Source organism: Falco rusticolus, chromosome Z, assembly GCF_015220075.1.
Source record: "Falco rusticolus isolate bFalRus1 chromosome Z, bFalRus1.pri, whole genome shotgun sequence".
Lineage (NCBI taxonomy): Eukaryota > Metazoa > Chordata > Aves > Falconiformes > Falconidae > Falco > Falco rusticolus.
In genome coordinates this window covers 84,395,309-84,418,560 of record NC_051210.1, presented here as the reverse complement: position 1 = coordinate 84,418,560, position 23,252 = coordinate 84,395,309, and the positions used below count along the sequence as shown (strand labels likewise).

Sequence of the window (23,252 nt, the reverse complement as noted above, 5' to 3'; positions counted from 1 at the left end):
GAAGTGCCAAACCTTTCCTGCCTACCTGGGTCAGTCCAAACGAAGCTCTGGGATGTCTCTGCACTGTGCTTGCCGACCTCCAAACTGGGAGGATTTATTAGCCCAGGTTAAGCACCATCCATCCATTCATGTGGAATCAGCTCAGACTTAAGTGCTGAACCAGGCCAGTGAGCCCCCACAGAGGCCAGAGCTGCAGGAAGCACGGTTCAGAGAGAGGATCTGCCCTGACAGATATGCAGGGGCTACACACTCAACACTGCTGACCCACACAGGCTCTGTATGCAGACTTCTGCGTGCCTCAGCAAGGCATCTTAAGAGTAACTTCACTGTCTGTTTTTTTCTGCTATTTTCAGTAACCCACCACACTTACACTGGATAACGCAGAGTAACGGACATTTTAAATGCTTTGACAATTTCTTATGTTGCAAGTGTGGTCTGATTATAATTTTTATTGCACTGAAAAGAAAAATGCTATCACTTAATGGCTTATAAAAAGCTAGTTTGAATTATTTTAATTAAGACAATTCTGCAGCTATACCATTCATTTATTAGTATTAGTGTAAACCAAAAATGTAGGCCCTGATCTTGCCACTAAAACAATTTGATTAACCTCCTGCCTCTCCAAGTGACAGTCTACTAAAATCTGCAGGCATCTACAAAAGCACAAGAGACTCTATGCAGATGGTTAGCCATCAGAGATATAATTTTCTAACTAACCTCTGGATAACATTCAAATAATTTTAAGACACCTGTTGCATAAGCTCTTTGTGAAAAGCTTGCACCTAACCAAGATTCTATTTAATCAGAACAAGAGTAAATATGGTTTCTTATCTCTTGAGTTGCAAAGGTACCTTGATGGCATATACCAAGAACACTAAAAAGAATAAATTGCAGCATGATGTTCTATTTAATACCTGGAATTGTTTTCTTTATCAAAGAGATGCAAGACATTCCCCCACTTGCAAGTAGGTGTATTATCCTTATTTTTTGTGGTATCATCAGTCTGACAAGCTAATGGATAATGCAAACATAGACAACAGTTTTTGGTTTTACCTCAAGTAAACTCCTGTGGTGAGACACAAATTTTTTACAGACCAGCCATTTACAAACTGGTGGAGGATTTCACCAGAACTACCTACTTCCAATACTAATCCTTTGTAAGTGTTTGATCCAGTTTTGATGAGGGGTTTTTAAAAGCCTAATGTAAGAAAGCACATGCTTTAATATAAATGTGTACAGTTAAAATACTGAACTTAATCATTTTGTAAAATGGATGACTGAAACAGCATTAGCAGTTTTTCCTCTCTCCTTTAGACATTCTTAGCTTGATACTCTCTAGTATTACGTATTTTGTTTCACTAAAGGTGTAACGGCAGCAGATTCTGAAGATAAATGCACAGAAGAAAACATTAAATCTAAATTGAGGAATTTTGTTGTTCAAGGCTGTTTGCTTTATGGTGAAATGATGATGCATTTTTTGAAAGATAATTTTAACTGTATGCTCAGGTTTTTCTGAGACCAGCAATTACTACCCATCCGTGTCAATTATTCAGATCTTGTCAAACTAACAGAAGATTACAGTAATAGAGGTTTATATAGAAAGAGCAGCATGTCACATACAATCAAAGAACTGAGTTGTTCCCCATTGGAATCAGGAGTGACCTGAAGTCTTCTGCTCAGTTCCTCAGATAGCTCCTGAGGACTGGTACGGGATACTGGAGATGCAGGAGGAGGTGGCAATGACAAGCTTAAGGAATCTCCACTTGCACTTGCCTCCTCTGAAATGGTTTCCCAAGGCTAACAAAAGAGAAGAAACTACGTTAAGGATTTATAAAGACAGACCGAGTCTCCTTTCCTTTTGCCTTCTATGTGACCTCCTAATTGTGACAAACACGGGTGTGATAGGATAGCCAGCCTTAATATTTAATGAAATAAACCAATCCCTAGAACACACAAACAAACATTCTACTCAGTGTGAAGTAGACACAAGGAAAAACAGTTTTCATGTTGACTTCAAAACAGTCTTCATGTTGATGGTGACACAAAGCTTTATGATTCAACACAGAGAATGACGTAGATGAAAAGATGCATAAAAAAAAGCTCTCATTGAAGTAGTTCCATCTAAAATTTTGTGCAAAACTAACTAATTCTGCACTCTTTCTAAAACTTTGTAAGAAACAACTGATTATATTTTATTTTACAATAAAAAGCATAATAGAAAGTACTCATTAGTATCTGCAAATCACATATTAACAGGTGACAAGTGCAACAACAGTTTCAGCAACCTATTTGTTGGTCTGAATAACGTTTAGTGAGGCAAAAACAGCTTTCACAAAGAATTTTGTCTGTGATTGACATAGTAAAATATTCCTTAAAGCTGAATAGGATTAGAGCTTTGCACAAACTCTCACTTAGGCCTACAAATATCTACAAAATTTAATTTCTTTAGTCTAGCTGTAAATTAAACACTCACCTCAATTAATAACATCTCAGAATTCCAACTAAAACCAAGTATTTGGGGAAAAAAATCAGCAGCTTATTTTTTTCTAAATCAAGACACTAAAGAAAACTGAAGTACATGGCAATTCCAGCCAGTATGCTTGCTTTCTTTTTACAATTTATTCCACTGTTATTCCAAGAAGAACATTTAAAGTGTTTCTATCAAGATATATATGTAACAAGCAATGCTTGGAATTATAAATGCTTCTCCCAGCATTTGCATAGTATTTAATACTATACAGGTATTATCAGGCACACATAAAGGCATGGGACCTTGAAAGTATGGCTCTGTTTAGGATTTTTGTTGTGTCACTAAGGCAATTTCCACAAATGCCATGTAAAAACATTCCTATGTAGGTTTTAATTAGCTTATAAATGAGAAACACATCAGCTCAAAGTTCAGTCAACTTCATAAACCCAAGACTTTTACATACCTCAGGAATGTCTCCACTCTCCATAGGTTCTGGTTCCAAATCCTCACTAATGTGTCTCCTAGAGCGGAACCGCCTATGGGCTGCTTCTTGGTTTATTTGCCTGATATTGTTATCTGAATCAGATCCCACATCACTGGATAGTGGGGAATTGAAAGCATGTGAAAGAGAAAAGAACAAGAAAATAATCAATGTTAAACTGCAATACCTACTTTGTCCATTGCTTTGAAAACCTCATTAATGCTTCTGATTATAAAAATCATTATTCTTGCATATGTCAGGCCTCATGAATAGGCGGCTATTTAATCCCTCAATCTGAAGTAAATAAAACTGGAAGCACTTCACAAATGTCACAGAATCATAGAATTACAGGTTGGAATGGACCTCAAGATCATCTCATCCAACCTTTCTTGGCAAAAGTACAGTCTAGACAAGGTGCCCAGCAGCATTCTGTCCATCCCAAACTTAGAGGTGTCCAGTGTTGTGGAATCCAGCACTCCCCTGGGGAGATTATTCCATTGGTTGATTGTTCTCATTGTGAAAAATTTTCCTCTTGCATCCAGCTGGAATCTCCCCAGGAGTAACTTATACTTGTCATGTATTTTTTTATTATGAATTATTCATATGTTATACATAATATACGTGCTATATATTATATTACAAATATGTATTTATTATGAATTAACATTCTTTATACACCAAAGTTAGCTGACCAGAAATGGAAGTCAACACTCAGATATACTAGCCCACCATTACTCATCCTTTCCTGTGATGAACAGAATCATTCCTGACCCAGAGATTTTACCTTTGTCCCTGTCTTTATGTCAACTATTGTTTTCCTTTCTGTGACAGCCAAAGCAAATGCAAGCTATTGCTGTATGGATAACTTTTTGAACTGGCTACATCCACTAGTTTAGCACACACCAGCAGTAGTGGAAATGGAAAATACCTGAGTTCCCCGGACGGAGACCTGGCTGGCTGGTGGGACTCCGCAATGTGCACAGCCAGATATAAACCTCTACTTCAGTACTCAATAGGCAGATGCTGCTGGAAGGCAGTACTGTATCTGAATCTTTCCTTCAGGATGAGGGACCGTAACTTTGAAAGACAGTGATGTTCAGCAAAAACTTTTTTGTGCAATCATTTTATCACTGCGCATTTTAAATAACTATGAGAAATAAACTACTCTCATGTTCCTACTGCAGACATGGACTGTAAAGCATTCAACGCCCTTCCTTGATGACCAACTTAGTATCTGAGTTACTGGCCTAAATGTGAGAGGTTATGTAATGTTGAAAGTAGGATCTACTTTCAACCTCACAAGACCTTCCGCTCATATGGTTTCATAAATCCATGGAATTTAAAGGCTAAACAGCATCATTTTAAAATCTTCACTCTTCACCAAGCCTACTGCCATGCATAAAGTTGATCAGTAGTAATTATGCATTTCTTTCCAAACTACCTGTGATGATACCTAGCTAAAAGCAAACCCCAAGGCTTTCATTTTATACACCCATCTAATGATGATGCTTTCTAGCGATGATTACTTTTTGGTATCTCCCAGTCAAACACTTCTGAATCCACGTACTCTTGACTTCATTTAGCACAATCAGATTACAAGCAGATTCTAAATCAAATAATTTATAAAATCTGCTTTTTTATAGACACTTATTGACCATTACCAATCATATTGATAGTGATTGATGAGACATACTTGATAAAATACGCATTGCTTAGTAAATAGCTCAAATAGTTCAATAGTAAACAGGTCAAAACATACAGAACAAACAGGCACTGCTGAGGCTGCACCTCAAATACCACATGCAGTTTTGGGCCTCCCGCTACAAGAAAGACACCAAGGGACTGGAGCACAAGTCCTATGGGGAGCGGCTGGGGGAGCTGGGGGGGGTCAGCTTGGAGAGGAGAGGGCTGAGGGGAGACCTTCTTGCTCTCTACAACCCCCTGAAAGGAGGTTGTAGCCGGGGGTCAGTCTCTTCTCCCAAGTAACAAGCACTAGGACAACAGGATACGGCCTCCAGTTGTGCCATGGGCAGTTTAGATTGGATGTTAGGAAAAATCCCGTCATGGAAAGGGTGGCCAAGGGGGGTGCTGGAATCACCAGCCCTGGGGGTGTTTAAAAGATGTGTAGATGCTGCACTTAGGGCCATGGGTTAGTGGTGGGCTTGGCAGTGCTGGGTTAATGGTTGGACTCAATGATCTTAAAGGTTTTTTCCAATGTAAATGATTCCATGATTCTATTAATTCAATTCTAGCTATGAATAAACACATCAGACAAGAAAACAAATAATGCCTTATATAAAGACAACACACACTTGCATAATATAGCTATGATTATGAATATTCAAGAAAGATTAACCATTACTGTTGTAATAAGCAATAGTGGAAGAACAGTCGCTACATAAAAGCAAGATGTTTGACTAATATACAATTTCAGTGTAACTTTTAACATTGTAAATTATACATATTTTTAAAAATGTAAGCTTGCCACAACTTTATAAAATTGAAGAGGACCTCCACACTAGCACAACCAGCCTACATAGGTAATGCAGTCTATGCACTGAATAATAATCAGGATCTCCTCAAAGCTAATCAGATTAACCTTAATAGAGTTGCCTTTTTTTCCCCCCTTACCTTTTAAACAGTCTCTATAGAAGAAAGTAATTTATTGCTGTTAAATTTCTTAATGAAAAATACCACATCTGTTTCCCAGTTCTCTAAGGCACATGCACTGACTTCCCTCCACCTCTTCAGATTTCCTAGAATTTCCCAGAATACATGTGTGTATTCCCAGTATATATTTACTAGCACATCTGTGAAAATGTTTCCATGAATATTCTTTTAGGTACACAGCACCAAAATCACAATAAATCTGTTGCTGAAAGGAACAGTGTGCCTCTTATCGATTGCTTTGTAAAAGTCTTGAGACTTTTTCCAGCCTTGAACTTGTAAATTCAAAATGGTTATGTTTGTTGAAAAAAAAAACCCTACTCATATTGATGATTTTGCACACATCCACAAAACATTGCACTATAGAGCTACTTACATTAAATTTGGTCGATGCCACTGAGTAGTCCTGTTGTTATGGTTGACATAGTAAGTCCGCCCCAGGTTGTCCACCTTTTCTTCCCATCCAGGAGGCAGCGGAGGAGGTGGTAACTCCTCCTGACGTTGAGATGCAGAGTCACTGGAATCAACCACATCCCATCCATGCTTAAGAATGAATTAAAAAGAAAAATTTAAGAATTTTAAAGCTCAAGTTAAAGAGAAGTTATTTCACTGTTGCTTATATTACCATATAGGTGCAGACTCTGAAAGAAGTTCAGAATTACTTAAATGTAAACCATATAGAAATGGAATAATCTCTGTGGTTACAGTTACACCTCGTTTCAATGACAAAAAAACCCATCAGTCTATTACAACAGGGATTCCCAAACGTGTTTGTGTGGTCGTTTGTTCTAATGGTGGCTAGATGCAGACTTCTAGTCAAGAAGCCAAAGAGAACCAACTGCTAACTTTAGAACTCAAAGATGTTTGGCTTGGGATGAGAGCCCTCATTCCCAAGTTACAGATGACTGCTGCACACTATTAGCAAGGCAAACTTGGCCTGACATTCACTCTGACAGCCCTAATTGCAGCTAATTCTTAACATGGATGATGGCTGCTAAAAGTGCTGAGAAGCCTTTAAACCTGCTTTACTTGCATGAGTTTTATTCTCTGCAAAGCAAACACTGCCAAGAAAATAAAGAAAAATTTTATAAAACATATTTTGAAATGGCCTCTGAAGAAGAGATACCCAATACAGACCATCGTGTTTACAAATTACTTGCATAGACCTTCTGAAATCTTCTGCTTGGCATGACTTCCACTTCTACTTGCTCAAAAGCTCAGTCAGACAGATTTTGGAATTCATTGTGGCAGCTGAAACACTTTGAAGTACTTGAAATGGTTGAGAAAACACCAGGTTACAGTTAAACCAAACAAAAAATACTGGAGAGGGGGAGAAGAATAAGCTGCTACTAACACTGCTACCAGGGTTTTATCTTTCAAGGTACAACTTTTTCTACAATTATATTTGAATCTCTAATAACTTGAATGCTTCCACAAACATTAAGCCTTACCTCAGATTCATCCCGTTGATCACTGCTGTCTTCCTCTTGGCCACCATTTTTAGGCATATAAGCCATCTTCAGTCTCAAGAAACCCTTCACACGAGATTTGTGGCTAGAAGACAAGGAGGTACATTTCATTCAACAACTCTTAAAAAAACAAACCCTGAAGTAAGAAATGTTTTAAAATACAAAGGTCCTCACTCTCACCTTCTTGGTCTGAGAAGGAAATCCTTGAATGTGTATGGCCTTTCCATGGCTGGGTCTTCAGTCTGAGCATTTAAGAAAATGACAAATTAAAGGGCTTACCCACAAGTACAGAGGCATATAAAGAACATTCACATCCCAGATGCAGTATAAATGCTAGAAGAGACTTTTAACACCACTGAGCAGGCAGACCTCCACCATTAGATGTTAGCCCAGGGCTACAGCAGCAGCCCTCAAGATATGTCACTGCAAATGTCTGTGATGGCATGAACCAAGTCTCACATATAAAGCGTGTACAACACTCACAATTCAGAAAAAGGTGGACAAGACCAACTAAACAAACCCCTTCCAACTTCATTCCGTCACCCAACAGCTGCATCAGAAAAGGTTGCATCTATTTTGAAGCACTATTTTTTCTGCACATTAGAAAGCGATGAAATAAAACTCCTCAGCTGGTCTTAATTTCTTCTTTCAAATAATTAACTATATATTAATTGTACATAATTACATAAATTAATATATATTTAACATTGTATATAATTATATAAATTATTAATAATAAAGATTTTAAAATCCTTTATGGTGTACGTAAGTAATATTACCAGGCTGACAGATTACATCCTTCTGATTTCCTCTTAACTGTAAGTTTCATAAGGGCTTAAATCTTGAAAACTTTCTATTACATGTGAATTTCTTATCAAATAAGTTACATCCTGCATGTCTGTGAGAGCATGAATGCTACAGGTAAAAAACTAGGAATTTAAAAATGATGAGGTAAACAAGGGAATCGGACATCCATGTACACACTGATCTGCTGATTGTTTGGGGTACTGTATGGATTGTGCAATTTGGGCTGACAAAATTGGAAGCATGAACTGTGTTACACTGTAAAAGCAAGCACATTATAACAGACACTACAGTAAGACTAGAAACCTAGTTTCTTAGATCACACCGGACTTTCTCAAAATGAGCACATAGTGGGTGCTTCTCAGAACACTGTGCCTGTCTGCCATCCGCTAAAAAAAAATAATAGTAAATCTGTAAATCCTTTCCCTGTCCTAGCCCTCCAACCAGGAATACTTCTCCAGTCCATTTTTTTTAACTAAACCTTCCTAAACACGGAATAATCTCCCAGATTATTATTCATTAAAAGCTTTGTTGTCTGTTGTATTTCAAAGTCAGTAAGTAAGAATTTTAAAATCAATCCTAACTCATTATTTCAGGTATTATATCAAATACCATATAGACCTTCTTTTCACTGACTGAACTCTTATCCTGCAAGGCATTTCCTGCACTGAGTGTCCGCTTCATCTGTGAGAGACAGATTTCATGTTATTTTCAGAGATAGTAGATTTTAACAAAACCGAGAGGACATCAAGGCACACATGATTAAAAAGTACTGCTTTTTAGCACTCAACTGTAATACATATAAAATAAGAAGCTGGGTCTTTTTACCAAATTTTTTAGTTAACTATTAGATCGTATTAAAGAAAACAAGGATTTTGACAAACAAATCAGTAGTACAGCTAGAATGAGAAAGCAAATATTTGTTAATAAATATACCACAATGGCTCTTATTAAGGTACTGGAATGATGGATGAGGAAATATAGATTAGAACATAAACAGTATGTTTCCCTGAAAATCAGATTAGTACACACACCTTAAGTAGAGTATGAGAACACGTCCAGAGGCAGTATGCAACCTGTGGAGAGACTGCTACATTACAGCTATAGAAAGAGCAACTATTCTGAGACACATATTGCAGGTTTTGCCAAAGAAAATTTTTGGAGGAAAAAAAGCAACTTCTGGAGCCAAAGAAATTGTCTGCAAAGAAGGAGAATGAAGAAGGATATTGTACAGGAATCACATTCACTTTCTAGCGAGCCTAGAAGGAAATGCAAAGTTCTGGACTGCAAAATTTCATCATTTTAGCACAATGGATTTTGTTCTTCAGTAGCAGTGGAGCAGCTGATCCAGGAAATTTTTAAATGTTGGATTTTCTATGTAAAGATAGTAGATGACTTTAAAACAATTTGAAGAAGTTTAGTATTCCGCTCAAATATGAGCTAGAAAGAGATATGCATGCACGTTCTATGTAAGCCCCCAGTGAAACGAGTTGTTCTCTTCCTACAGAATACAGAAGGAAAACAAAAAGCTACTCATTCCTCAAAACAGCTCACAGAAAGTGTGTGACATCTCTGTAGCTCCATCTCAAATTTTGCTAATGGTGTTTAATTATTAAAAATAACATTTACTAAAAAGGAACTTTAAAATACTACCTGACTCTGCAAAATAGGCACACACTAATACGTCCCTCATCATTTTATATTTCATAGTACATTGTTTGCAGGACACACGTAGCTTAACACTGGAGGACTTCTTCTATGGTTAAGTACAGGCTATTTAGATAATGTCTCTGCATATGGATACATGGAAATACATCCATACACACACAAGTATGGATAAAATAATACCACACAATATAGCTCACAAGACATAAGCTCATATGAGAAAGGAATGAGTCATTTTTCATCAGAATACATTTCTGATTGTTCCATCACATTTTTCAACTATTACAGTTTATAAGCCAACCACAACAGTGGCAGATCACCCATAATAGACATATCAAAATAAGCATCACTGTGAAAGTAATTACAAAACCATTTTCCTGCCACAATAACATCCATCAATAGAAAGAAGTCAAATTAAGACACAAATATCAACAGTCATACTAAAACTGACACCTTATTTTGATGCAAACATTTTCAATAGCTTCCACCGTTCCCATGGTCACCCATTCAAGTACAAAGAACCCCTCTCCAAGTTCATGGAAGTAAGATTAACTCGTTCAACGTTTAAAAAATATTAACTAAATCCAGACAGTATTAGTCATTCAAGGTATTATATAGTATCAGAAAACACTTATACCAAGTCTAAAGCAATCACCACATAAATACAAACATATATATGCAGAATTTACTAGAAAACTGTGAAGTAGAAAGTGTCTTTTTTTAATATTTACAAAGAAGATGAAAACCAACTGCAGTGTTTCATACTTTCTGAGCCTTGTCCCTTTCTACCTTCAGTTCTTTTGACAGTGACTGAATTCAGCTTTGAAGCATAGGATGAAGCACAATGTGAATACAAAAGACAGAAGAAATGCTTTTTAACAACAAACATTTTCTGCAAAGTTCATTTTGGATTCTTGTCTGCTAAGAAAAAAGAAAAGGCCACACAAAATACTGAAAAACTAAATCTGAAGCAAATCTACCCATGAAATAAAGAATTTTCACAGGAACTGAATTTTTGTAACTTCTTAAGATCCTGTCATGCTGGTTCAGCAGTTCCTCTGGTTTCAGTCCATGACTTGCCTTTACAAAGTTTGAAGCAATATCAAAACGTACTACCCACTTTCCCAAACAGAACTACTATCCAACAACCTTAGCAGCATATTACTTGGACAGAAAATCAGACAAATAGGACCCCAAAAATGTGGGTTTTTTTCAATGCTTTAACAGAAGTTCTGTAGGAAACTGAGTTTGCTAAGAAAGAATACAGCTGTTTCAACCATATCATAATCATTTTTCAACCAAAATCATAAAAAGGAAGAAGCCAGAAGATTAATAGGACAATAATCACCAATGGTAAGGTGAGAAACAAGGTGAGAAACAACCAGCCTATTGGCCACGTGTCATCATTAACTGCCTCAGACAAGACCAGGATTTTAATAATCCAGTAAGAAGTGATTCCTGGATGTTGAGGAATTTAACAGGTAACAGACAGACCACAACTGTATTCCTTGTCTCTGCAAAGGGAACTGTTTCTCCCAATTCCTGTGCACAGTGGGGCTTTGTTGTCCATAACATTTTTTTTTAAGCCTCTAATGCTATGCTAGGAATGTTTGCTTTAAGAAAATTTAACTGGACTACTTATGGAAATAAAATCTACGTAACATCAGGGTTTTTCATATCTGGTGATGAAAAAAAGGAGCATGATGAGACCAAAGCACTGCTTACCGGAAGGTGACTAAGTGGCACATCCACTTGACCCAGGAAGTCGTCTCTAGTCTGTCAAATACAAAAAAAAAAGACAGCATAAGGAGTAATTTTACATCAGAAAAGCAAAAAAAATTATAAACACTAATCCAGTCACAATGAAGCAAAAATAAAGATGGTCAAGTACCATTATCTTAGCAGTTACTGGTTTCCAACCCTTCATTGTTGCACCTTATTTGTTGTTGTAATTTATCTATCTCAGCAGAGCACTTTCTGTGACAGTTCAAAATGGCTTCTTAGTCCACAGTATGTATGTTATGTACTGATGAAATTCTGTTTCCTCTGACAACCTATGCATAATTCAAAGCACAAAGTAATAATCTACTCTTTCCATGATTCAGTCATGCATCAAAAAGCAGAGTGATATTACAGTTCACCATGTCATTGAAATGTTTGTGTCAAACCTCAGGGACTTTTTCCTTTGTTCTTTTTTTTTAAAGGAAAAACTCTGACAGGGAAGGGAGGGTAACCTAACATCGAAACAGTGAAGACAGAACTGAATTAATTACAAACATTTTTCTCCAAAATAAACACTTGTTTTATCACTTTACCAAACAGAAAGCAAAGTCTCAGAACTTTTTTGGGTTTTTTAAAGAACGCTGTTCCATTAATTCGATATGCTTAGTTCCTGAGGAACAGTTACAAACCCTTATAACCAGCCTTCTGAGCAATCCTGCATTTCCCACTTGAAGACTTAACCATTCATACGCCACTTCAAATTAAGCATGTGGATGCAGTTATACCAACATTCAAGCCACACAGCACCATCAGAAATTCACTTATGCACAGTTATGTCCATATAGAAGGGATAAACACCACTTTCCTGTGTGTTCTTCACTATCTGATCACCACCTTCTCTCAGAGCGAAAAAGCCAAAGGCACCTTCTCCTATGGAGGTAATCACTGATAAGCCACAGCAGGACCTAGTCTCCATCTAACAATACCTTTATTATTGGGTATTTAAACCGCTATTCATAACTCTGCCAACTATATTCCATATCCATTTGACGGCTATGAAGATGACAGGATAAAGAGAGTTCTTCAGGAAGTTCAAAGACCTAACTGATCTTTACAATACTCAAGTGATTCCTGAAGATGCTCAGGCTTAACCACCCATACATACCTACCCACTTTAAAGAGCATAAAAATTCACACAAGGTATCTCAGTGCACTTCCAACAATCCACTTACAAGGACAGGCAGAACAAAAGAAACATGAAATAGTAGCAGAGGTGGACAAATCAATGATAAATTTTGAGAGGGAAAATGTGTACTCTCATCAATTTTCTCACAAAACAATATTGTCTCTATATATTCAATCAACATATCTAGCTGGAAATATCTGCGTACTGAATGGACTGTGATTTCTTTAAGTAAATTACAACTTTAAAGCACCGCTTGAGTGTTAATCTTATCACTTACAGACACCTCAAAACTACTTGAGCATTTAATAATTTCTATGATTAATAGCATCACCTTCTGTTGAGGGGAGCCACTGTGGAAGGCAATTCCAAGCCTTTCTTCATGCAACCAGGTCCCCAGAGGATATGGGCAGCTTCTGCACCCCAATGGAAGTGACAGCTGCATCATGGGGCACTGGGAGCTTGTTCCTCTGGCCCCTTCCCAGGAGAAGCCATCTCCCACTCTTCTCTCCTCGGAGCTTAACCAAACACCTACACTCAGGGCTGTAAAAGCTCTCCTGAGGTGAATGCAGGGTCCTCACAGATGGGAACACAAGAGGGATACCAGCCATGTCATGCTGCTGTACACTCTCAGTTCCCACCAGTGCTTAATTATTTCTTTCACAATCCACCCACAACCGAGGAAATCTTTTATCTTACAATAATTCTGACCTGAAATGTGCCCAACTGAAACAAATAGCCTGAAATGCAGATATGTTTTTGTAAATCAAAAATGCACAGGCTGTTCCAAACACAAGGTAACCCAGTGACATGGCCATATGGACAGCTGTCAATGAGAAGACCTACCCAAAAGCACCACACAGACAAAACGAGGCCTGGGCTGCATTTGCTCCTCTCTCACTGACCAGATAAGGCTGGTATGGGCTAGAGTGGGATCAGAGATCCTCACCATGGGGAGGCCAAGTGGAACGGCGCCTGCCTGGCTCCAGGGCTGTGGCACAGGCAGGAGAGGAACAGGCATGCACTGCAAGCAGCTGCATGGCCCTACCACTGGTGCAGGAAGACTAGAGAGGACAGTGACCCAGGAAACTGCCAATAACCTGCGTCATGGGGACAAAGCCACAGAGGTCAGCCAGAGCCCCACCGGGGGACCTGGGAAGAAGTGAAGAACGTGAACAGGCCATGGTGGGGGTGCATACATGCGTCCCAGGCAGTGCCAGCTGCTGCACCCAAGCGGAACTGCCATGGCAAAGGCAGGCTGCTGGGGGTACATGGGCTGTGTCCCTGAGCCCAGGGCACTGGGCACTGCCAGGCCGGTACAGAGCCAGGCTTCCCCAGCCCGTTCTGCTGAGTGCGGGGCATCAAACAGAAATCTCTGATGAGAAATCACCTGCTCGTAACACCCAGACCTTTTTAATACATGAAATCTAAAATTTATGCCAATGAATGGAGTGGTTCTGTTCTTGCAGCTACTCCACCCCCCAAATTCTCCTATAACCATGATGTTACACATCAGATAAGAATAAGTTAATAAAACATAACAATGAAGCAGAAAACACTAATTCTTGTAGCTTCTCAAGAGCTTCAACAACAAAGGGAATACTTTTCTGAAGACTTTTAAAAGCCTATTTATTTGAATACAAATATGTTTCCAATGCTATAGACACATGCACAAATAACAAGATAGCTCCCTTTAAAATTATTTTATCTTAAAGCCAGACTTAAATCATACATTGGCAATCATACACTTACCATTTTAGTACCTTAGCTAAACGTGAAGAATTCTAATCTTGATTGGAGATGTTATATTCAATAATCAAAGGAATGAAATCTTGGCAACAGATGAGGTTTAAAGTAATTAAATAGCATATATGTGTTTGCTTTGTGAGCTGGTCACTGTGCTTGATGTATACTTGGCATTCATTAATAAGATAGGAATTTTCAAAATAAAGCAAATTGCATTCTTCAAAAATCAACTGTCAGGGAAAAGTTTCTCCCAGATACTGTTTATGATACCAGATATCAGCCCTAGTGATTCCCAAATAACCTGCTGCTTATTTATAACCACGCTATGCACGGAATTCCAGGAAGTGCATACTGCTGCTCCAAAGCCAAAGTTCACACATTTCTCATAGCAGAGCATTAAGTTTAATATTAAAATTCATATTTTATATGATAACATCATAACAATTCTGTTTCTGCCTCAAAGATAGCATAAAGTCCCATGATCCCCAAAGCGTGGACACATACTGCTGCATTATATGCCCATGGAACAACACAGGAAGAATATCTGCACCAAGGAGCCTCTATTTTTTCCAAGTTTAAGTAAAAATAGCTAATAGAATTTCACTACTGAATTTTGACAATTAATCTTCTTCCTAGCAATTACTGGAAAAACCTGGCAGCAAGCGTAGCTCTTAAGAGAATTAACATATTTCTCCCTCAATATTGGCAAATACCAAGTACCTTCCACCTCTTGCTTCAATACAGTTAATCAAATATTGGCTACTTGAAAGAAAAGATATACCTGTTTTTAGATCTGTTCACGCAGCTTTTAGTTCAAAGAAACCAAACTCATGAAAATTTTCAGGTTGGTTAGAAGCAGAACTGTGACCAGAAACGGATGGAGTTTCACTATATATGTGGGGAAGAGGGTCCTTTCTCTGCACCCAAGACGGGGAGGAAACCACACCGTAGGCTGGTGCAGATGGTGGGCATATAAGGAAACAAGACAATAAAGTTTCCTCAGGGTATTTCTAAACAGACATACACACAGGTGACTTACATGCAAGCCTGAGGTATCTGATAGATTCTGTAAGTAGACATGTTGTAAGTATACCACATATTTATCTGATTTTAACATACCTAGAAATCATGAGAACTGCTGCATCCCCATTGAATAACTGATTTTATCTGGTACATCCAGATACTTTGCAGTCTGGCAATGGTAACCTGGGCTGTCAGAACTGTACAAAGTCCAGACTGACGTTAAAAGTCTTCCCTTCTACCCAGACCGAATTTCAGGAGTAAAAAGTAAATTTTTTACAGCCTTTAAAGCAGCTGTAAAGAACCAACAAAATCTGTCTGTCTGTAGTTTAGAGTAGAACTGGAAAATCCTTAGTTCTAGCCTGGCTCTGCCAGTAAGCAGCAGTGACAGTTAAAAACCCAAGACTTCCTCAGCTACTCCTAGCATGAATATGGTCATCCTTCACCAGTACTAAGGTTCCTGTAAAACTGAATCTTTATGACAACCCTTGACTATGCAAGTACATTTATAAGAAAAAATATTTAAGGGAAGTTAGTATACTCATACTTAGCATTTTAGGACATTTTTTTCTATGAAAAAAATTTATTGCAGGCCTCCACGTTTCTAACATTTAGGCATTCTCATCATGGGGCTTCCTGCTTCCAGAAAAGGCATGTCACAAGCCACATGAACCCTTTTCCTACTCTATTATGTATTGAATTTCCAGTACCTTATTTTTCACATTTCTCATTACACAATGTCTGTTTCAAGAACCTCCTTCTCACTAAAATAAAAAAGGGCTATCCAATCCACAAGCTTGCCTGTTTAGTTGCATATTACACTAATTCCTGCTCAGATCTGATCTTTTTTCCCCCCTTCAAGATAGTGACTAATCCACACCTAACGTGAAAGACGCAGGATGCAGATGCTTGTCAACCTACAACCTGAAACAGATTTTACCAATCAAAATTGCTGAACAATTTTTTAGAGCTGTCAGCTAGGCAATGGTGCTTATATGTGTCCTTATAAGCTATATTTTATATAGGTCATTATATAACCTTATATGAAGATAAGCTGTTACTGAATTTTTTTAAGCAGTAAACAGAAGAAAAAGTTAGTTCACTGGAGAGAGCTTGCAGCTGCCAGCAAAAACTTTACTGCCAGTTTTATTGTTTCAGGTTTATGAGAAAATCTTAATGACCAGCTGGAGTTGTCAGAAATAGTCACTCTCAACATATGGCTTCCTCTTTAGAACGCCCCAGCAGCACCCACAGCTGCGGGATGCCTGGAGTCGCTCTGCCCATCTGTTACATCAACACAGACACAGGTTACAATGAATCCTGGTCACTATCACTGAATCCGAAGTACAGACAAAACCTCTGACAGCCAGCAAATTATAATGGGAAAAAGGATGCCTAATCTGGTGAGGTTCATGGCACCCATCCAGCGCAATACATTTGTTTTAAGCAATGTCCAATGTAAAGAAAATAAAGGGAGACAATCCTGCTTCAATACTCAAATGAGTCAATTCTACATTATAATAAAATCTAATGTTAAATGTTTCACTCAAACTGCTAGTTAAATTTATCACCTAATATTACTCACCTCAAAAAACAATACCAAAAATTCAGTAAGTTGAGCAACTGTTGGTCAGGAGCAAATTTAATAAAATGCAGTACAAGAATCACTCCACACAGGCCCTTAAAGTTCCCAGAAGTCCCAAACACAGAAAAACTAACCACCCATTCTACCCCAAAACTTACACAAATCGAACTGCAAACCCCAAAAGTTTGCATACAGATATGCCAACACATTGCAAAAAGAACTAAAGTTGCATGGTGAGAGCCAACAGGAGGAAGTATTTTGCTATCAACCACTCAACCCTTGTGCATATCTCAAGCCAGCCAGTACAGGCAGTAGCAGAAGCTCAGAAAACCCAGAAGTGATGGAATAATTCATTCTCTCCTTCCATCTTCTATTCCCTCCCATCCCATCTCCCAAACACCATCAGGAAACTTCAAAGTCAACTAATTGCTTCCTCTTAGGCACAGCACACACAGACTTTGTGTTAAGGAACCATTACACTGGACTTTATACTTGCATACTTGTAATTATTTTTCACTTTCAAAAGGAAGTAAGTCTCAGAATTAGGTACTGTTGTTGGGAGCCAAGGTTCAGGCAACTGATTTTCCCTTTTAGCAAGGTAATATAAAAGAGGAGAGATGTGCAATTGAAGATAAGGAGTATAAGGAATAAGTGCTGGAAGAAAAAAAGATACTAGTTTAAAACATATTTAGAACAGAGTAAATGTATGTATAATTCTACTATGCAGTAGAGTTTCTCTTTTACCTATGGTATCATTAAAGATCAAGATTAGAAGATAGCTATCATTAAGGGCAACGGCACCAGAAAACACTTCATTACTATTAAGTGTTTTAAGTAGGTAATGACTTAAAAAGTTTTAAAAAACAACAGAACTACTTTAAAATTCTAACTTGTGCCAAAAAACTTACAATGTGAAACAACTGTTCAGCATGTGAGATTTAGATGACAAGGTGACACTTGCAAGCCAAATGCTTATAAAAATTAGTCTGCAACTTGATATATATCCAAGCTGCAAAGCCAGTAAGAAAAGCCTGGGATAAAGTTACACCACCCTAAAAAGCCCTTAGTCTAGTAAAAAGTATAGAAAGGAAAGCATTCATCAACATCTAGGTGCAAAACAAACAGTTGAAACTAAGGATGGTATACATGCAGCTCAATTTTACTTGGTACTGACACAAAGCAGGAGTCATATTCAAAATGAAAAAGTATGACAAAAGCATTTTATTAATCTTAATTTCAAACATTTAAGTTTGTTGTTTTCCAGAAGGAAAAGTGTCTGTAGTTAACAATTAAGCTGTTATTGACCCTTAATAATTGACAACTAGTTGTTTTAACAAAACTACAAAATAATCTCAAATTCAGAAAGACAATGCTTCAAGAAGGGTTCTAATAAGCTTCAAAGAATGACCCACATACTAATTTGTCTGAAAGAGGGTCACACAGATAAAGTACCTCTTAAACAAAATTCCAAGTAAGACTGGAACACAACTCAGTAAGAGATTCTAGATAAGCATGCATCAATCAAAGTCTTCCTCCCTTATATTTTCTTGTAAGACATGTTCTTGCAGGAGTACCTGCTTATTTCAGTTTTGGAGTAAGAGATAAATATTACCTCAGATGTACACCTGTTATTTAATCTTAGCCTTTAAGTATGCCTAAATATAGTATTCACTATAAGATAAACCAGGACATTACAGTAACCATTGCAAACTAAGACAAGATCTGAGTAATAGCTGAGTGCACATGAGTAACTACTACAGGCAGCCTAAATCTGCTTAGCTTTATTCCAGCCAAAATAGAAATCAAAAGTTCAAAAATAACAAAGCACAACAGGTCAGGGTGGACTTTCATCAAAAGGTTGCACGAATGATGTAAAGGATCAGCAACAGGAGTGGGCAGATCTTGCAGGTCAACAACTGGTTGCCACAGTTGGTATTGACAACAGGGACTAAGCTTCTTAGCGATGAATATAAATATCTGACTGGGGGCAGTAAAGAGGATCCAGCCAGGCTTGGCAGTGCCCAGCAACAGGACAAGCAGCAATAGGCAGAAACCGAAACACAGGAAATTCCATTTAAACATCAGACAAATCTTTACTACTGTCAGACTTATCAAATACTGGGAACAGGCTGCCTAAAACCCCTGTGGATTTTCTACCTCTAGCAGATACTCTGTGGACACAAGCAGATACAAAACTCAGTTGGACAAGGTCCTGAGCAACCAACTCTGACTTGGATTTCAGCAGGGGGTAGACTAGACAATCTCCAGAGGTCCCTTACAGCATCACCCACCCAATGATTCTGTGACTACTAAGTAGAAAAAAAAATCCTCTTTTTCAATTACTGTAGTTTGTGCAAGAAGGTATGGTCATGCCTGACCAGCTGTAGGCATATTACATCGACAAAAGACCCAGCATTTGCAAAAGAGCAACTGCAGTTCTCTCCTAGGACCTGTGCTCAGGCAGAGGCTTCCAGCTCCAGACACTCAAGAACTACTTCAAACTTTGCCTGACATACTCTAGTTCAGCAGTTATCTCTAGCAGATAATTCCCCAGTTAGTGGTTTTTTTTTTTTAACGTATTTCCCTGCTGAATTTTCACACATACTTTTCAGGTTTATCTTTTTATTTTCATCTTGCATTTTCATAATGATTATTCATACATATTTCCATGTAAGGTATGGGAGCAGCCAGATGGCAAGTTAACACATTATCATTCAACTGGTATGTCTTAGAGGAACTTGAAAAGCAAAACAATCCTAATCAACAGAAAAATACTATAAAAAACCCCACATATGTGTACACAAACACTCCTGATATACACAATTCTCCTCCCAGCAAAGACTTTAATGTTGCAATTTAACAACAGGTCAAATTCGTGAAATCCGGTTGCACCTTCTGACCCCTAAGATGCACCTCCACCATCAACAACTGTCTCCATAGCCCTTGGGTCTTGTACTTTTGTAAACCTTCCTGTTGCTAAAAACAGACCAATATACCACGTTGTTAAAACTGATGACAAGTAACACAGCACAAACTTCTGAAAGTGTCTGAAAATTTTACAGTGTCCAAACAGCAGTAAAAAAATATTTTGGCTATGCAGCAAAGCTTCATAAATATGTATGTAATTATGCCAAATACACAACTCAGACTATTTCTGTGTCAATAAATTCATGTCAGTGACATGAATCTAAAAAGTCAACAGGACACTGAGTGGTTTACAAGCTACCACCTGAGATGTAGTACCTCAAACACCTGTGTGCTGTTATGGTATCAATGAAGACGTATGACTGTGAAACAGTGTGACTCAGGCATTCACAAGATACTGTAAGTAATATATCAACAGCTGCATCCAGTCATTCACTAAGTAAACATAAGGAAATAATTTAGATAAAGGATTGACTGATGTAAGAGTTCCAATCCATGCAATGAAATTTCCATTTACATTACAATTAGCATATAGTGACAAAAGCAGATCAAGTAATTCCTGATGCCATGCTTTCTGCTTGTTCCCTCCTTGGTACTGTAGTATCTTGTACCTCCCATTGTGCTTGCATGAACTAGATCAAGAAATTAAGCTGGCTTTAAAAACAGAACATTAATTGCCTGATCTAGTTTGCTAAGTGACCCTACTAATAATTTCACTGGCATAACTGCAGAGCATGGACAGTGCAACACAGAGGCATAAGCCAGAGTAGGTGGGGTAGGACAGATGTGTGTTGGGAACAATCACAAATGGGTTCCCACTGAATGTTCTCTTGTTGTGTGCAAATGTACTCTGGTCACCTCGTCCTGAGAACCTGCAAACCACTGGAGTGACGTCTCATCAGCATTTGTAGGTGAAATTGAAGTACTGAACAGAGAGACAGGGAAGATGCAAGAAAAAAAAATAATTAGAAGATACAACAGAATCTGTATTGCTGTATGTTAACACCTCCCTGTGATGTGCATGTGAGTCCTGACCAATCATCAATCAACAACCCCACTGCAGTTTTCAGAGATGTTTTGATTCCCTGGCTAAATACCAGATTGGGTAATAACACTCCACCCACCTTCCCTTGGCATTTTCAGTTGATCATGATGTTCTCAGCTTCCTGACCTACAAATTGTTGCATCCTCTTACTGTGCACTGTTTAAACAGATGCCACATTCCAATCCAGATACTGCTTGAATTCAGAGCTGCCTGACACAATCCCTATAGTAAATTTTACTATTTTTTCAATCCCTGCAGCTTCTGATGAAAGTAAAATACTCAGAAGTCCACACTCTTCTCAGACCACAAATGCCCTGCACCATCTCTCAGCACACAACTATGTGCCTAAATTATTAGGGTCTGGACTATGCAGGGCTCATAGCAGAAACAGTCTGATGAGGTTCAGAGCACACCTTATATTTAATTTTTTTCTCAATAAATTGAAGCTATGCTCTTTACAAACTTTTCAAATCACTGAAATACCAGTGGATAATACCTAACGTGACAAGAATGGTTGCATGAAGGACATTCACACAAACATAATTTGGTGGCCCTGGATCACAACATAGGCACCTGTGCAGGCAGTGGTCTGATGGGTGCACTTTCAGGGACAGGTGATGACAAAGGGCATGCAATATTAAACTATTCTGAGATCACCCTCTCCCTGCAGCACTTCATCACAAACATACTGGATGGAGAGGTAGATGCATGGAAAAGACTGCAGAACCATGCATGTGCACACTTCTGCATTGTACTCATCAACTCTGACGGGGTTGTACTGGAGGCCTGCAAATGCTAGACCTTCAAGCTGTAGAGCTACATAATAAAATGTTTTGTATTATAAACTCAGATCTCATGTCCAGTGGGTGCTTAAGGGTTAAGTCTTTATTTTCTGTTGTTTAGCTCCTCATTTTTCTTTCAGCCTAACACCAGGAGCTCCTGGCGCTGGGGGAGAGAGCAAAGCACACAGTGCAATCCACTGCAGTGAAGTGCCCTGTCACATCACCAAACAAGGCTGAGCAGCTATTATCATTATAGGACAATTTTAACACTGGCAGCCTTGGTTGCAAAGAATGATCAGTATGTCAGTGTAAATCATCCCCTCAAAGTGCAGAAGTACACTCTGCTTTGGGGAAGTACAACTAAGCTTTAAGCTGATGTTTTCTAAAAGCCAAAAGCAAATGACACAATTCAAGCTGGAAGAAACTGGCAAAATAAAGCAACCTGGCAAAGAAAAACATGAGACTGTAAAGAGGCAATTACCCCCACTGAGCAAATTCAGCAGCCAAACTGTTAGAATACAAAGTGCAAAATTAAGCAAGAATTAAGCAAATTTTACTTATGTATTACTTAAGCCCTGCACTTGATATGATGTACCATCACTGCTAAATGCCAAGGAAACATTCCAAGAGCTTTAACTTACATATCTCACTAAATTTTCACAACATAAATACAACAGAGTGCACATACCAGAAAGAAAAATACCAACCCAATAGCAGAGAATACCTGCTGCTTTTACATAAAACTACATGAAATCCCACATTTCACATTGACAGAGAAAGCTCTTTCCCCATTAATTAGAAAACACAGAAACACATTACAGTGATGTAACAATGAAGCAAAGTCCTGGTTTTGTTACCTTAAGAACAAGACCAGAATTGACTTTGTAAGAGCAATTATTCCAGTACAGAAAGCCATTATCACATTAGAAGCACTTTTACAGATAGCACAGTAAAAATAAATAATTTTGGCCTCCTCAGGAGGGGAATGTGTTTAAAGAAAACAACAGAAGAAATTCCAAACTAAGACATATACATTCCCTTCTCCTCACCAATACAATTAGATCTCCAGTATCCCTAATTTGTCTCTTAACTCCCAGAGCTTTTAGATTTATGGTAATGCAGCTGAATAGGGAAAACACTGAACTGTACTTTTTACTGCAGGCTTTAAAAATCAAAGAGACCCCAAAAAACCAAAAGATTTGTGTTCAAAAAGTACTTTTTAATATATTTTTAGACTATCAGCAAAACATGATTTTATTAACTGAAGCAAAGCACATTTATCTTTAACTGCTTTTTACTAAAATCTTAACAAAAATCTTAACATATTAACTAGCCATCACAAGATGTCTTTCTACACTTAAGGCATTATCAACTCCTTGAACTCATTTACATGAAAAAGCTACATCAATAATACTGTTATACTCATTTATCATTTGATAAAAGGAATACCAAAATCAAATTCTTAGTTGGCAAGTTTCAGAATATTTTTTCTCTCTTAAACTCTCTTCATTTATATAAACTTAAATGAATTCTGTCAGTTGCCACTATAACCTCTCCTTTCTTAAGCAAAGTATTTTCAACAACACTTCCTGGTTCCCGAGCATAACTAAAATTGCATTTTTCCATTTGATAATAATGGCAACTTATTATACTCTTTCAATGTATCTATGAAACCAGGCCATGAAGAT

General features: G+C 38.0%; 1 protein-coding gene across 6 annotated transcripts in view; it reads right to left on the bottom strand.

Moving 5' to 3' along the window:
* Window positions 1–23,252, bottom strand: part of NEDD4L (NEDD4 like E3 ubiquitin protein ligase) — a 194,104-nt gene that overhangs the window by 58,240 nt on the left and 112,612 nt on the right. For all 6 annotated transcript variants that reach the window (XM_037373202.1, XM_037373198.1, XM_037373201.1 and 3 more), the window contains 6 exons: window positions 11,282–11,332; window positions 7,268–7,329; window positions 7,070–7,172; window positions 5,995–6,161; window positions 2,934–3,066; window positions 1,621–1,797 (listed from right to left, as the gene is read on the bottom strand). In XM_037373202.1, the coding sequence (XP_037229099.1) occupies window positions 1,621–1,797; window positions 2,934–3,066; window positions 5,995–6,161; window positions 7,070–7,172; window positions 7,268–7,329; window positions 11,282–11,332 (693 nt within the window). The remainder of the gene's footprint in view (window positions 1–1,620; window positions 1,798–2,933; window positions 3,067–5,994; window positions 6,162–7,069; window positions 7,173–7,267; window positions 7,330–11,281; window positions 11,333–23,252) is intronic.